Source organism: Carcharodon carcharias, chromosome 14 (genome assembly GCF_017639515.1).
Source record: "Carcharodon carcharias isolate sCarCar2 chromosome 14, sCarCar2.pri, whole genome shotgun sequence".
NCBI classification, from domain to species: Eukaryota; Metazoa; Chordata; class Chondrichthyes; order Lamniformes; family Lamnidae; genus Carcharodon; species Carcharodon carcharias.
The window spans coordinates 76,736,739-76,749,770 of NC_054480.1; the positions used below are offsets into that span (position 1 = coordinate 76,736,739).

General features: G+C 41.9%; 1 protein-coding gene across 1 annotated transcript in view; it reads left to right on the forward strand.

Moving 5' to 3' along the window:
- The window catches only part of rtf2 (replication termination factor 2), a 171,458-nt gene that overhangs the window by 144,951 nt on the left and 13,475 nt on the right, over positions 1-13,032 (forward strand). Inside the window, exon 7 of the mRNA XM_041204081.1 lies at positions 5,567-5,621. Coding sequence (XP_041060015.1) covers positions 5,567-5,621 — 55 coding nt within the window. The remainder of the gene's footprint in view (positions 1-5,566; positions 5,622-13,032) is intronic.

A 13,032-nucleotide genomic window follows, 5' to 3' on the forward strand; every position in this document is an offset into this window, starting at 1 on the left:
GAACATCCTCACTTCTGACCTTAATGATGGAGGGAAGATCATTAATGAAGCAGCTGAAGATGGTTGGGCCGAGAACACTGCCCTGAGGAACTCCTGCAGTGATGTCCTGGAGCTGAGATGACTGACCTCCAACAACCACAACCATCTTCCTTTGTGCTTGGTGCCTAGACAGTTGAAGGCATGGCCATCAATGGTGGGGCTATTATGAAGTATAATCTTTAGACTTTCAGAAATCCTGCTAGTCTGTAAAATTCCAGTGCCCTGTCATGAATTCATGAAAAGTAAATGAAAATGTTGTAGCAAATAATGCGTCTGTGATTGATTCACTGCACCTGAACACAACTAGCTGACTAATATCATTAATGGCAGCCTGAGGTGACTAGCAAAAAACGTAAGGGAATCCTGATATTAATAGCCACTGGCCATGAGATGCCTGTGATGAGGTGCTCTGTGAGTCAGCTTTTTACATGAAATAGCTTATACTCTGGCATGGGGATACTGTGGATGCGTGCTGCCTAACCAACCTGACTTCTTTTGCTGTTCCTTAGCTTTCAAAAAGCAACAGTACAGTGAGATTCCCAATAGGATACCTATTGTTCCCCGTCAGGAATGGAGGTGCAGGGGGATAGAAAATGTCATTGTCCATGAGAAATGACTAAAGGTCGATGTTACCAACGTAGCTGACAAGAAGGTTTAAAATATAAAAACCCTCTAAAAATTTGGCAGAAATTAGCTTTAAACTGATGTAATGAATGTTGATACTAGACCTTTTACATATCCTCCTGTCTTTTCCTGAAAGCTTTGGATACCTGCCATGAGAGTAAATGGCACAAAGAAGGTGGAAGTGATGGAAAATGAGGTGCATGATGCTGTGGCAATATTTGCGTGGAATGACTGAAATTGGAACCACTCTTCCTACATGCACCCTTCAGAAATTATGACAGAAAACGGGGCAAGTGTAAAAGGGTCCACAGATCCAACAGAACTAGACTGTGCTTAATTTTCTAATCTGGCAAATCCAATCAAAAACAAAGGATAGTAAATGACCTTAAACAGTATTGCTTTGGAGGGGAGGTGAAGGTTACAGGGGAGTGCTGGCAGCTAGTAGAAAGTGAAATAGGAGTCCTTGGGTGGGAGAAAGAAGGATAGGCAGAAGGCAAGCATTACCCAGACCTCCCTGTCGCTTGCCATTTCAACACTCCACCCTGTTCTCATGCCCACATGTCCATCCTTGGCTTGCTGCATTATCCCAGTGAAGGACAAGGCAAACTGGAGGAACAGCACCTCATCTTCCGACTAGGCACTTTATAGCCTTCCGGACTGAATATTGAGTTCAACAATTTTAGGTCATGAACTCTCTCCTCCATCCCCATCCGCTTTCCGATTTCCCCCCCCCCCCCCTTTTTTTCCAAGAATTTATATAGATTTTTCTTTTCCCACCTACTTCCGTTATTTTTAAGTATATTTCCATCCATTGTTTTATCTCTACCTTTTAGCCTTTTTTGATTCCTTCACCCCACCCCACCCCCACTAGGGCTATCTGTATCTTGCTTGTCTTGCTTTCTACCCTTAATTAGCACATTCCTCAGATAATATAATCACCTTCAACACCTCTTTGTCCTTTTGTCCGTGACATCTTTCGGCAATCTCCAACTATCACTGGCCCTCTGTCCAGCTCTACCTGTCTCCCCCCCCCTTAAAACCAGTTTATATTTCACCTCTTTTCTATTTTTACTTCATTCTGTTGAAGGGTCATTCAGACTCGAAACGTTAACTGTGTTCCTCTCCTTGATGCTGCCAGACCTGCTGTGTTTTTCCAGGTATTTTTGTTTTTGTTTTGGATTTCCAGCATCCGCAGTTTTTTGCTTTTATTTTAGTTTACAAGATATGTTGCATCAAATTAGAACACAATCCACAGGCTACGAGACATAGAATACAAAGAAAAGGGAAGTTAAAAAAACAAGCTGGCCACCATACTTATGCAATTAATCACGCAAAAAGTTCATTTTATTTTGGCTGTGCTCCAAGAATGCTTTCCTGATTTTCACACAAAGCTTACAATTTCATTTTAACATTTATCTGCACGCACATAAGGTACAAGTTAAACATAGTGAGGATTGTTAACATTTCACATCTTCCTCCTTCTTGTCCGTGGTGGGTTTCGGTAGGCTACGGGACAACTGGCTATTTTCTTAGCTTACTTCCTCTTACCTCTCTATTTCCTATCCTGTAATATTTTCTTTCTCAGCCAATAGTGCTACCATTTCCGCCATGTTAACTGTGCTGCTCACTAAACCGAAAGGAAATGTGTGGTTTTTAAAACAGGTAGTTATGGAGGAATTGGAGATTGTAGATCACCTCAGTACAATCGAGATACAACATCCTCATTAGTTGCTCATAACTTTTCCAGAGAGATGGTCTAGCACAAGCATAGCAGTATTCCCAATATTTGCAAGGGAGCAAAAGACAGCTGAGGAGTTGTATGAAAGCAGAGGGAGCCCATGATCCATTGTACTAATGAAAGGACTTTATCGAAGCTATTGAGTTGACTGAGAAATTTGGGAGAGCTCATCTTGGGTCACGTGGGGGTAGTGATGAGTATAAACCCTGCATCAGAATGGTGGGACCTGAGGCACCCATGATATTGGGCCTCACCCCTCATTGTCTTAGAGTCAGGATGGCACTACAGCCTGCTGGCAGTGAATGGAGAGGACTTCTGTGAAATTAATTTGAGGAGGCCCTCAGGTAAGTGCTTTGGGTCCAATCGGGGAAGAGGATGGCGGAAGAGTGTGGGGCCGTGTGTTGTGTTCGGGGTTTGTCGTCACTGGGGCTGGGGGGGATGGGGATGGTGAAATTACATTTGCTACACAATGCAGAAACAGTCCATTTGGCCCAACCTGTCAATGATGGTTTTTATGCCCCACTCAAGCCTCCTCCCATCTTTCCTCATCTAAATCTACCATCATAACCCTCTATCCCCTTATCCCTCAAATGCCTGTTTAGGTTCCCTTTATACATCTGTGCTATTCACTTCACCACACCCTGTGGTAGCTGGTTCTATATTCTTACTACTCTTTTTGGGTGAAGAAGTTTCTTCTGAATTCCCTATTGGGGAAATATCGGGGCTTGTGGATTATCATTTGCAGGGGAGGGAATTGTGAGAGCCGGGTGAGTGGGCGGGTGGAGAACAGGAGCTGGGCACCTTAGGGTTGGGAGCAGCAGTGATTAGCAAAGCCCTTTATTGTGGGATCAGGAGAAGCATTTCTGCTTCCTACAACTCCAATTTCAGGTTAAGTTAATTTTCAATTTTGTTGCAAACATTCTGTTGGTCTGGTTTCCCTGAGTATAGCCTACAATGTTGGAATGGAACCTCAAGCAGGCATTAGGCCCCTTATTTGCATAGGCTAAGGACCTAAAGCTTGTTTCAGGTGTGGGTAATTGGCCTCTTGTTTGTCCTTTCCCAATATGAAGACTTGTACGCTTCTGGCTGGAAAAACTTTGGGGTCAATTTCTAGGCCTCTACAACACTTCTGTTTTCACTGTGGATGAGCTTCACCTCTGTGACATTTTCTTGCTTTCTCACTCTTGGGAAAAGAGGAAAAATAGTGCAACATGAAAAAGAATATTTTAGTGAAACTTTTGACAGCGTTGAAGGATTTGTTGTTATCACTATTTTCCTAGTCATACAGCCTGTGACCATATTTTTGATTGTCTTGCTTGCAGCGCTGAGTGGCTGGGTAAGATTGAGCTTCATGCATTTGCAGATGATGTTTCAGTGACATCTTGCAGGTCCTCTTAAAGTTACAAGGAGACACTAACAATAACTGGAGGTGCCCAGTTGCTTGGATTGGCTGCCATCAGTGGTAATAAGCAAACAATTTAATTGAACCACTGACAATCTGTTCATGGAACTTCATGGCCTAGGCACAGCTTACTTTAAGCAATTGCATTTGTTTTTGGTATGTATCTAGCCTACAACTGAAAATCCCACAGATTTGCTGGAAATTGCCAGCTCTCTTTGACTTGTAAGACTAGGCTATATTGTTTTGGAGCAGTAGCCTCTAAGCAGTGCTGTATGCATCTATGAGCTTTACCCAGCTTCAGTTCAATGAAAACAAGCATCAGTTGTTCTAACCCCACTTAAAGTAACTTTTGCATTATTTCAAAGAGTACAAAACTCTGAACTGCTTGTCTGACAATTTACTGAAAGTTTGGCATTCCTTTTGTGGTGTCAGTGGTCCCAAGTCAAACCCGTTACAGTTCCAAGCAAGTTCACAATTGGTCCTTCATAATGGCGAGCCGCATTGTCCCTCCCCGCTATCCCCCTACTCCACTTTTGTCCCAGAAAAAACGCCGTCAAATTTGGCAATCTCAGGCCCATGTAGCATGGGAAAGGGTAGCTGGAACCGAACAATGTGTGGAGCCCACGACCATGTTGTATGAAAGTTCATTCTCCATGTGCCACCTGCATTGAAAGGTTGCATCCCCTGCTTGCCACACATTCATAGTTGTACCTTTGAATGTACTTACTCCTATGATTCCTGGGATAGCGGGACTGACATATGAGGGGAGATTGAGTTGATTAGGATTATATTCGCTGGAGTTCAGAAGAATGAGGGGGGATCTCATAGAATCCTATATAATTCTAACAGGACTAGACAGGGTAGATACAGGAAGGATGTTCCTGATGGTGGGGGAGTCCAGAACCAGGGGGTCACAGTCTGAGGATATGGGGTAGACTATTTAGGACTGAGATGAGGAGAAATTTCTTCATCCAGAGAGTGGTGAGCCTGTAGAATTTGTTACCACAGAAAGTAGTTGAGACCAAAACATTGTATATTTTCAAGAAGGAGTTAGATGTGGCTCTAGGGACGAAAGGGATCAAAGGGTTTGGGGAGAAAGTAGGAGCAGGCTATTGAGTTGGATGATCAGCCATGAGCATAATGAATGGCGGAGCAGGCTCGAAGTTTCTTGAAACTCCTAGTTTCTATATTTCTATTTAGCTTTGTTTAAAACCCTTTGTTCAACCTCACAATTTTTTTGAGGTTTTTCCTTTCCACTCCATTTTTTTTTCTCTCATTCTCACCTGAAGCCTTTGATTCCTGCTGGAAAACATTTTTCCATGCCTTTCCAGTCCATGGAACAAGTGGTCATTCCTTGTGTGCTACACTGCAAGCAGTGACAAAGCATAAAATTTAGAGGCTGTGCCGTCAAACTTCATCCTGCCCTTATCTGCTGTGGACATGACCAGGGAATCATTGAATAAGGATCGGAAAATAACAATCCTGCATGTTTGTTTTCACTCAAGGAGGTTAGGATTTATTGTAATGCCTTACTGGGAATAACTAACTCAGCATAGAATAAGGATGACAATGATTGTATGGTTTAGTTCTGCATTGTTCTGTGAATTGCTAAATGTATCAGTTGGAAGAGCAGAACCTCACCATCATTGTCTGTGGAGTGTCATGTTGCTGGCTTCAGACCTTTTAGCTGTGAACGACACTATATCATGTTGCTGCATATTATTTTCATGTTGGATATTACCACTTGTTTTTTGCCCCCCCAGAAAGCAAAGAAATCTAAGGCAACTCAGGCTGCTGCGAAGTCTGCACTTACTGAAGGTACTGTATAAAATTTGTCACTAAAATACATTTCCCTGGCTCGAAGATCATGAAATGAATAATTTTGCAGCAAATTCTAAACTTCCAAGATGTTCCACAGACACAGCCTTTGTAAAGTAGACCACAAAACAGTCTGTAGCAACCATGATGCTTGTACAGCTCTCATTTGATTGTTATGCAGTAATTCAAGACACTCAAAACTAATTTTTTTGCTCTTACTGTTTTATGTGACTTCATGTAATGTCACTTCACTCTGAAGCAGCACAAAAGACAAAAATTAACATTGTAAGAAATCTAAACTATCTTAAAGATTTTTATTTATTTTTTAAAAATGATATTGAGGAATCACAGGTCACTCTGACTTTCTGCTTTGCACAGTCCCTGATTTTCCAGTGATTCAAAAAGCTTTGTGGATAGGACGCCCTGACCTGTGCGTGAGACTCTAATGGCCCGTCTTTTGCGGTTATGATATTGTCAAAACTGTAGGCGTTTGTCTTCACTGCTCTGTGAAACTCGCATTTGTACAGATGCTGTTACACAGCAGAAATCCACAAGTGCTGTCAATGATTCTCTGCTCTTCCACAGAATGCACTGTTACAGCCCTTGTAGGCAGAAACCTTAGAAATCACTTGATTTGGTGTGAACCTTCACTTTTTATGTGTTCGTCTTGCTATAAATATGTGAAAAAAATTATGCCTTGTTGAATGAGGGGTAATGGGGTTTTTAGCAGCATTCTATGTCATAATTATTTTATTAAACCTCTCTGGTCCTGAAAAGCTAATTTTATATTTGTGGAACGTCAAATGTCTCCATTTTGATTTAAAAAAAAGACTTTCAAAATAAGAAGAATTATTTCTCTGACTGAGGTTTCAGCTTCTACCTTAATCCCATTTGTCTGGGATTAATTCCCAATCTTTATTTTGCTTTCTGCTAAATGACTAAAGGGTGAAGGATAATCGGAGCTTTTTACCAAAGATAATTCTTCAATGTAATTGGCTGCTTTTCCTCTGTTTCTGGACGCCTGAGATCCCCTAAAGCTGACGTTGGAGTGAAATTAATGTCAGGAAAAGTGAAATCCATGCTACAGAGATTGCTAGATCTTTGTGAGCAGCTTTCTTCAAAGTCAACTGCCACTTTGCCACTGGCATAAATTATGGACCAGTGTGTTTAACCTTGTTACTTGTGTACAGTTACACAGAAAACTTAACATTAATGGCATTTAAACCACAAGACACCGAAAATTCCAGAATACCATGTCATGTGTGTGCAACCCAGAAGCCACTGAAAGTCCCTGATCTTGCAGCACCTAAAAAGAATTGGAGTTGGCAGTGCAGTTAATTTATTGCTTGCCACTTTTAAATGGGACACAAGCATGATAACTATATAGAGTGGTCTCCAAGAAAATCAGAATGCCTGTGCATTTGAAAAATAGGTGGATTATTGCCAGAGTTTGGTGTAATCTTGTTCTAATGTTCCACCAAGATTGCCATAACGCCTGAAGGCGGGATTGTAAGATTCAGCTAAGTGTCAGCATGCTGTAGGTGATTTTACCCCTCGTAAGCTTGGAGACTAAGAATTATGATTGACACAATTCCACACTAAATCCATATCTTTATTGAGAATTTTAAACTAAGCATTTTCAATCATGCATTTACCCCTCAGTGGTCAGTCTGAGATGACTGTAGGTCACTGAAGTATGATCTGTGACCAAGATTGGTTGAATGCTTGGTTCACCAGGACTCTTCCATTCGACAAATATCTTCTGCCTTCTTTCTGCAGCCTCTGCTGTGTGGGCTTTTTTTAAGGGTTTATATACACAAAGATATATACGTATTTCAACTCAACACCCTACAGCCTTCTGGACTCAATATTGAGTTCAGTGACTTTATACCCTAACCTCTGCCTCCATCTTGTTCCATGCTTATTTATTTTTTTTCCACCCTGTTTCTTTCTTTATCCCTTCATGTTGCATTCAGATGCTTGCTATGTAGCCATTCATGCCTCACTGGGACACAACCTTTGTTTCTTAACTATACCGATTACCAATATCTTTGGCTTTTATATCATGAAATCTTTGTGTTTGTTAATATCTTCTGTCCTCTACCCTGTCATGGACTTTTCCTTTTGTTCTTTCTGCCCCCTCCCCCTTCTACAGGCATAAAACTCTTAAAAATCTATCTTCCTTCAGTTCTGATGAAAGGCCATCACCTGAAGTGTTAACTCTGTTTCTCTCCACAGATGTTGAGTATTTACAGAATTCTTTGTTTTTATTTCAGATTTCCAGCATCTACAGTATTTTGTTTTTACACTGTTCTTTTGTTTCTACAGTCGTGCCTCAAAGCTGAGTTGTCCAAAAACCAAACATTTGTAGATTGTGCCATGCATCAATTTTATTTGAGTAAAATAAAAAAAAACTTACCTGGACAATCCGGCTAGATGCTGCATTGGTGCAGTGTAGCTCCAGACTAGGTCTAGTTCTTTTTTATTCATTCATGGGCTTCACTGGCTGGGCCAGCATTTATTGCCCATCCCTAGTGAAGGTGGTGGTGAGCTGCCTTTTTCAACTGCTGCAGTCCATGTGGTATAGGTACAGCCACTGTGCTGTTAGAGAGGGAGTTCCAGGATTTTGACCCAGCGACAGTGAAGGAACGGAAATATATTTCCAAGTCAGGATGGTGAGCAACTTTATCCATAGCTGCATGCGCACGGGTCTAGTTTTATGCTCCAGGTGACCCTTGATCCCATCAAATCGGAATCGCCCATCTGGGTGACCAACCATCCCTTATTTTACAGGATTGTCCCTTAATTGAGCCCGCTGTCCTGTGACCCAGGTTGCATGCATCCGGGCTGCTGTTTTTTGTTTAATTTGGGTTGATAGATCTCATGCATGTGCAGTAACCATTCTCTTTCCATTTTCGCCCTCTCACAGCTCTGGCTGTCCACCCCACGCCTCCTTACTCCTACAGCTCTGGCAGCACCCCCCACCTACCCTACTCCAACATACCCTCTTACCTGAGTATCCCTTATTTTTCTCCCCAGGAGTTGATCACCCTACCACCCATGGCCCTAGACGCCTGACCCAAAATCTGGCAAGATCTGAAATCCAGCATGGCCTTGGTCCTGATGTAGCCGGTTTAGAGACACTGTACCTGCTTTTAGAATACCATCACAATCTCCTCTGCGTGTGATTGATTAGTTGGATGCAAGATCAGCTGTTGGTTGGTTAGCATATTCCCTAGTTGTCTTCCATTGGCTTAGCCATAAGAGGACTTCCTCCTATCCTGCTGTGATTATCTGTCTGGCTTCAGTCAGTTTACTGCAATTAATTTTTCTATTTCAATGTAAATTATCCTATTCAGTTCAGCAGTGTCATTGTCATTAACAAGTATCGATTTTATTAGGAGGTATTACACCAATCCAATTTCCATAAAACAAATACTGCTCTGAACTTGTTGTCAGTCATTAACCCTTTCATTACATTGCTTACATTGCGGAGACAAACAAGTTTGTTTCCCACCTCCTGGAACTGAGACACCAGCTTCTACCCATACTACTGGGTTATGTTCCTCATTGCAGGACTCCCCTCTACTCCAAAAAGAAATAGTGTTATTTTGCTAGATTTCCAAAGTGGCACCCTAGAATGGTATTTTCATGCCCTGTGGCCTTGCTGCAATCATTTCTTCTTCTCAGTAATAAGAATGCTTTCGTGGGCACCAGCATCCTGTTAATAACTGCTACCACTGAATAAACCTCCCTTGACCCCAGTATGATCCCAGCAATTTGTGTAGATGACATCATGTATATATGTTGTAATTGCACAGGCACCACTCAAATCAGTACTGCTGCCAATGTGCCTGGTTGCTTGACTGGCACGTAGATCTCTCTTATAGTCTGCTGGCATGAAGGGACAACCCAAGAAAACAGCTTCTCTCATTGATATATGCAGGAGGATAGCTCTACCTCAATGTAAATTTTTGCTTATATCCAGAATGCAGTTTGTATTAATAGTATATTGTCCTGTTGTTATACCCTGTCTTCTAAGTTACTATCAGTAACATACAAGACCGTGTAAAATGTACACTAATTTTCCTGTTTTATATGTTTTGCCTTGTTCATTCTGTTTTCCTTTGTATTCCTGCTGGCAATCATTTTCAAAAAATGTAATTTCTAAGAGGAATAACTCTGGGCAAGAAATAGCCGAGAAATGCTGATAACTGCATCAGGTTTCCATATAAGGAACGGAAATTTGTTCCTTAAAAGTTGGCCTTGTGAACTCCCTCAGAATTCCTTTTTCTTAATTCAGGCCTGTTACTAATAACACACATCCCCTCTGACTGTCTCTTGCTTGTGTGTGTGTGTGTGTGTGTGTGTGTGTGTGTGTGTGTGTGTGTGTGTGTGTGTGTGTGTGTCCCCCCACCAAGCCAGTGCTCCTGCTCTCACTCTTACTCTTTCCCTCACTCTCTCTTGCACCACTTTGCACACTATATGTATTGCGCTCCCTCGCATGGCCCCTGCCCCATCCCCGTGTGCCCCTTGCCCCGCCCCTGGGCACCCCCTTCCCCTCCCTCATTATTCATCCCATTTCCCTCCCTCCTCTCTGCCTCCCCACTCCCTTATCCTTATCTCCAGCTCCCCCTTCCTTCCCTACCCTGGTCCCCTCTCTCCCCACTCTGGCCCCTCCCCCTCCCCACCCTGGCCCTCACATTTTCCCCAGCCTTCCCCTCCTCATCCTCACTTATTCCACCCTTCCTCACTCACTTTTCCCACCGTGTCCCTCACCCCCTCCCCCACCCACACTCCGTAATAGAATTTTAACAGAATTTTTGGGGTAACTTCAGTTCATAGTCAAAAGTGACTCAAGGCTGCAGCTTGCCACCACCAAACCTGTCCCCTCATGCACTTTCCCAGCCATCCTCCCCGTCCACTCTCCACTGCCACCAACAATGGGAAATTTCAACAGACACACTATGCCTTTAAAAAGTTCATATTCTGCAGCCATATAATTTTCCAGTACAGTCTGAGCCCTTGCTCTGGATCTGAGTTTTTACATTTTATTATTATTTTCAGATCTTTGTGTCATTTCCCACAGTGCGTACCTTTTATTTGTATCAGTTCAGAGACCAATCCTGGAAACCCAATTACATAGAGAATAGCTTTCTTTGATATTTCAAGCTCATCTATTTTAACTTGCAAAGCTTCATTATTTTTCAAAGGTGCGGCCACAAAGGCTGTATATTTGCAGCATTTCTGTGTTTCATTTCTCTAAAAGACCACTTAATTGCAAGATGATCTTAATAGAAGAATATTAAAATATGCCTCCACTTAGTGCAAAGAGACTGTGAAATCATTAGAAGCACATCTCTGCTCCCACCGTATCAAGTGCTAGCAAGGATCTTTCTCAGGAACTGTTTGTTGTTTGTTATGCTTCTTGGTCACATTCATATGGATTCATATGGGCAGGGTGAAGGTCCAAACGCCATCCTTCAGTTGAAGTTCCAAACAAGTTCAACGGTTGGTTCAGTAACCAATAAAGTGGAGGCTTTACTTACAGGTCATTTAACCCACTCAAAGGTTTCTTTGTCCTTGTAAAATTGTCACTGCAAAAATTGCTCTGAGAAGGGAGAAAAACAAGAGAGGGAGTAGAATCCCATTCTAGAAGTTGGCTCATACATCAGCTTCATGTGGTTATGGTGATGATTCAGGATGGCTGTGGATAAATATAGCAGCAATGAGCCATTCAGTCCAGTCAGTCCATGTTGGATTTTCTTTGTGTTTTTCATAAGTTATGTTTAAACAGTACAATGTGCAGGAATTGTAGCACATCTAAATAAGCCCATGACAAACCTTCAATAACTAGAATCTGCAAAATTATCTGTTGCAATATTATAAGTCTTACCAAGGGCCTTAATCAAAGGCCTTTCAATTTTCAAGTACACATAATGCCCAGCTACCTTAAAATACAACGTTGTAAAGTCTAATAACACAAAAATATAGTTTTGCTCATTTTACATAAAATAAGTCCCTGTAGATGAAATGAACTAGCTTTTCTAATGCGTACATTATGTTGGCCCTCCAGATATATCTGATCACAAAGGCAAGGGAAGTTCTGTAAAATATTTTGTCCATTGACTAATGATCCCTTCCAGCCAATTACAAGGGAGTGGTCATGTATTAATTGAATAAGACAAGTGCTTTTGCTCGGAATGCTGCAAGCCAAAGGCATCAAAAGTTTTCTTCTTAAGTAGTATGACTAACTGAATATAAAGCAAGCAAAACAGGACTTTTGGAAGTTTGTTTCAAAACAGTCTCACATCTTTGTAAGTTTCATTGAAGCATACTGGGATATAAAAAAAATTGACACTAACTCCTTTTTTGCACTGTGAAGAGGATTTTTTTTTCCTTTTGGGCTGTTTTTGGACATTTTTTGATGCAGAGATCCAGCGGTTCACCAATTTGTGCCAACTCGTCCCCACCCCACCCCGCCCTTTTAGATGGATGCGACAAATGCACGTAACATTTGCAAATCAGTCCCAGAAAGAATTTGCCAGTTTATTACCTGTTTGGCAGAACAAAGTTTCTTCCATGGGGAGGAAGATGATAGACGACATGTCTCTCTTGCTCATTGCCTTCAGCTAAACCAGGCACATAGAGTTCTGATGAAGAGTCATGCGGACTCGAAATGTTAACTGTATTCCTCTCCGCAGATGCTGTCAGACCTGCTGAGTATTTCCAGCTATTTTTGTTTTTGTGTGTGACATAGAGTTCTTACATGTGGTTCACTGCACTGTGGTTATTTCCAAGACCAGGATGTGCAGCCCAAAGGGGCAGTGACTGCTCTCCTACTAATACAAAAATCTTCTCTTCTCTCCATTTAAGAAGGTAGCTTTTGGATTCAAACTACACTCTCTGATTTGTTCTAAGAGAATGACTGACACAACATAGTGGAGATTAAGCAGTTTTATTTGTGGTTTGGCATTGTCATGGTGGAGTTGACACATGCATCCAGGTTCCTTGGAGGCCTCATTGGTGTCATGTCATGATGGTGTTCATGATTATTATTAGCCCCTCTCCTTTTGCCTCTTTTTGCTTTTTGCTCAAGGGGCGCAGTTTGGCATTATGGCTACTTGTTCATGATGTGCTGGTTGACAGTTTGGAATCTTTCCTCTCACCTGACTTCTCTTCTGAACCCAAGCATTTGTGAGTTTCATTATCCTCCTTTTCTTTGTTAACGTTAGCACTGACTGACTAACATTTGTTCATTCCTCATCTGACAGTGCAGTGGATTATGATGACAGGTTAGGTGGAACAGTAAGATGTAGTGCTGAGCTGCCTTCATGAGCCATAACCATAGAACATTTGTTGGCTGACAGCAGTACTGGTGGTGTAAATCCTGGGCTTGTACCTCCAACTC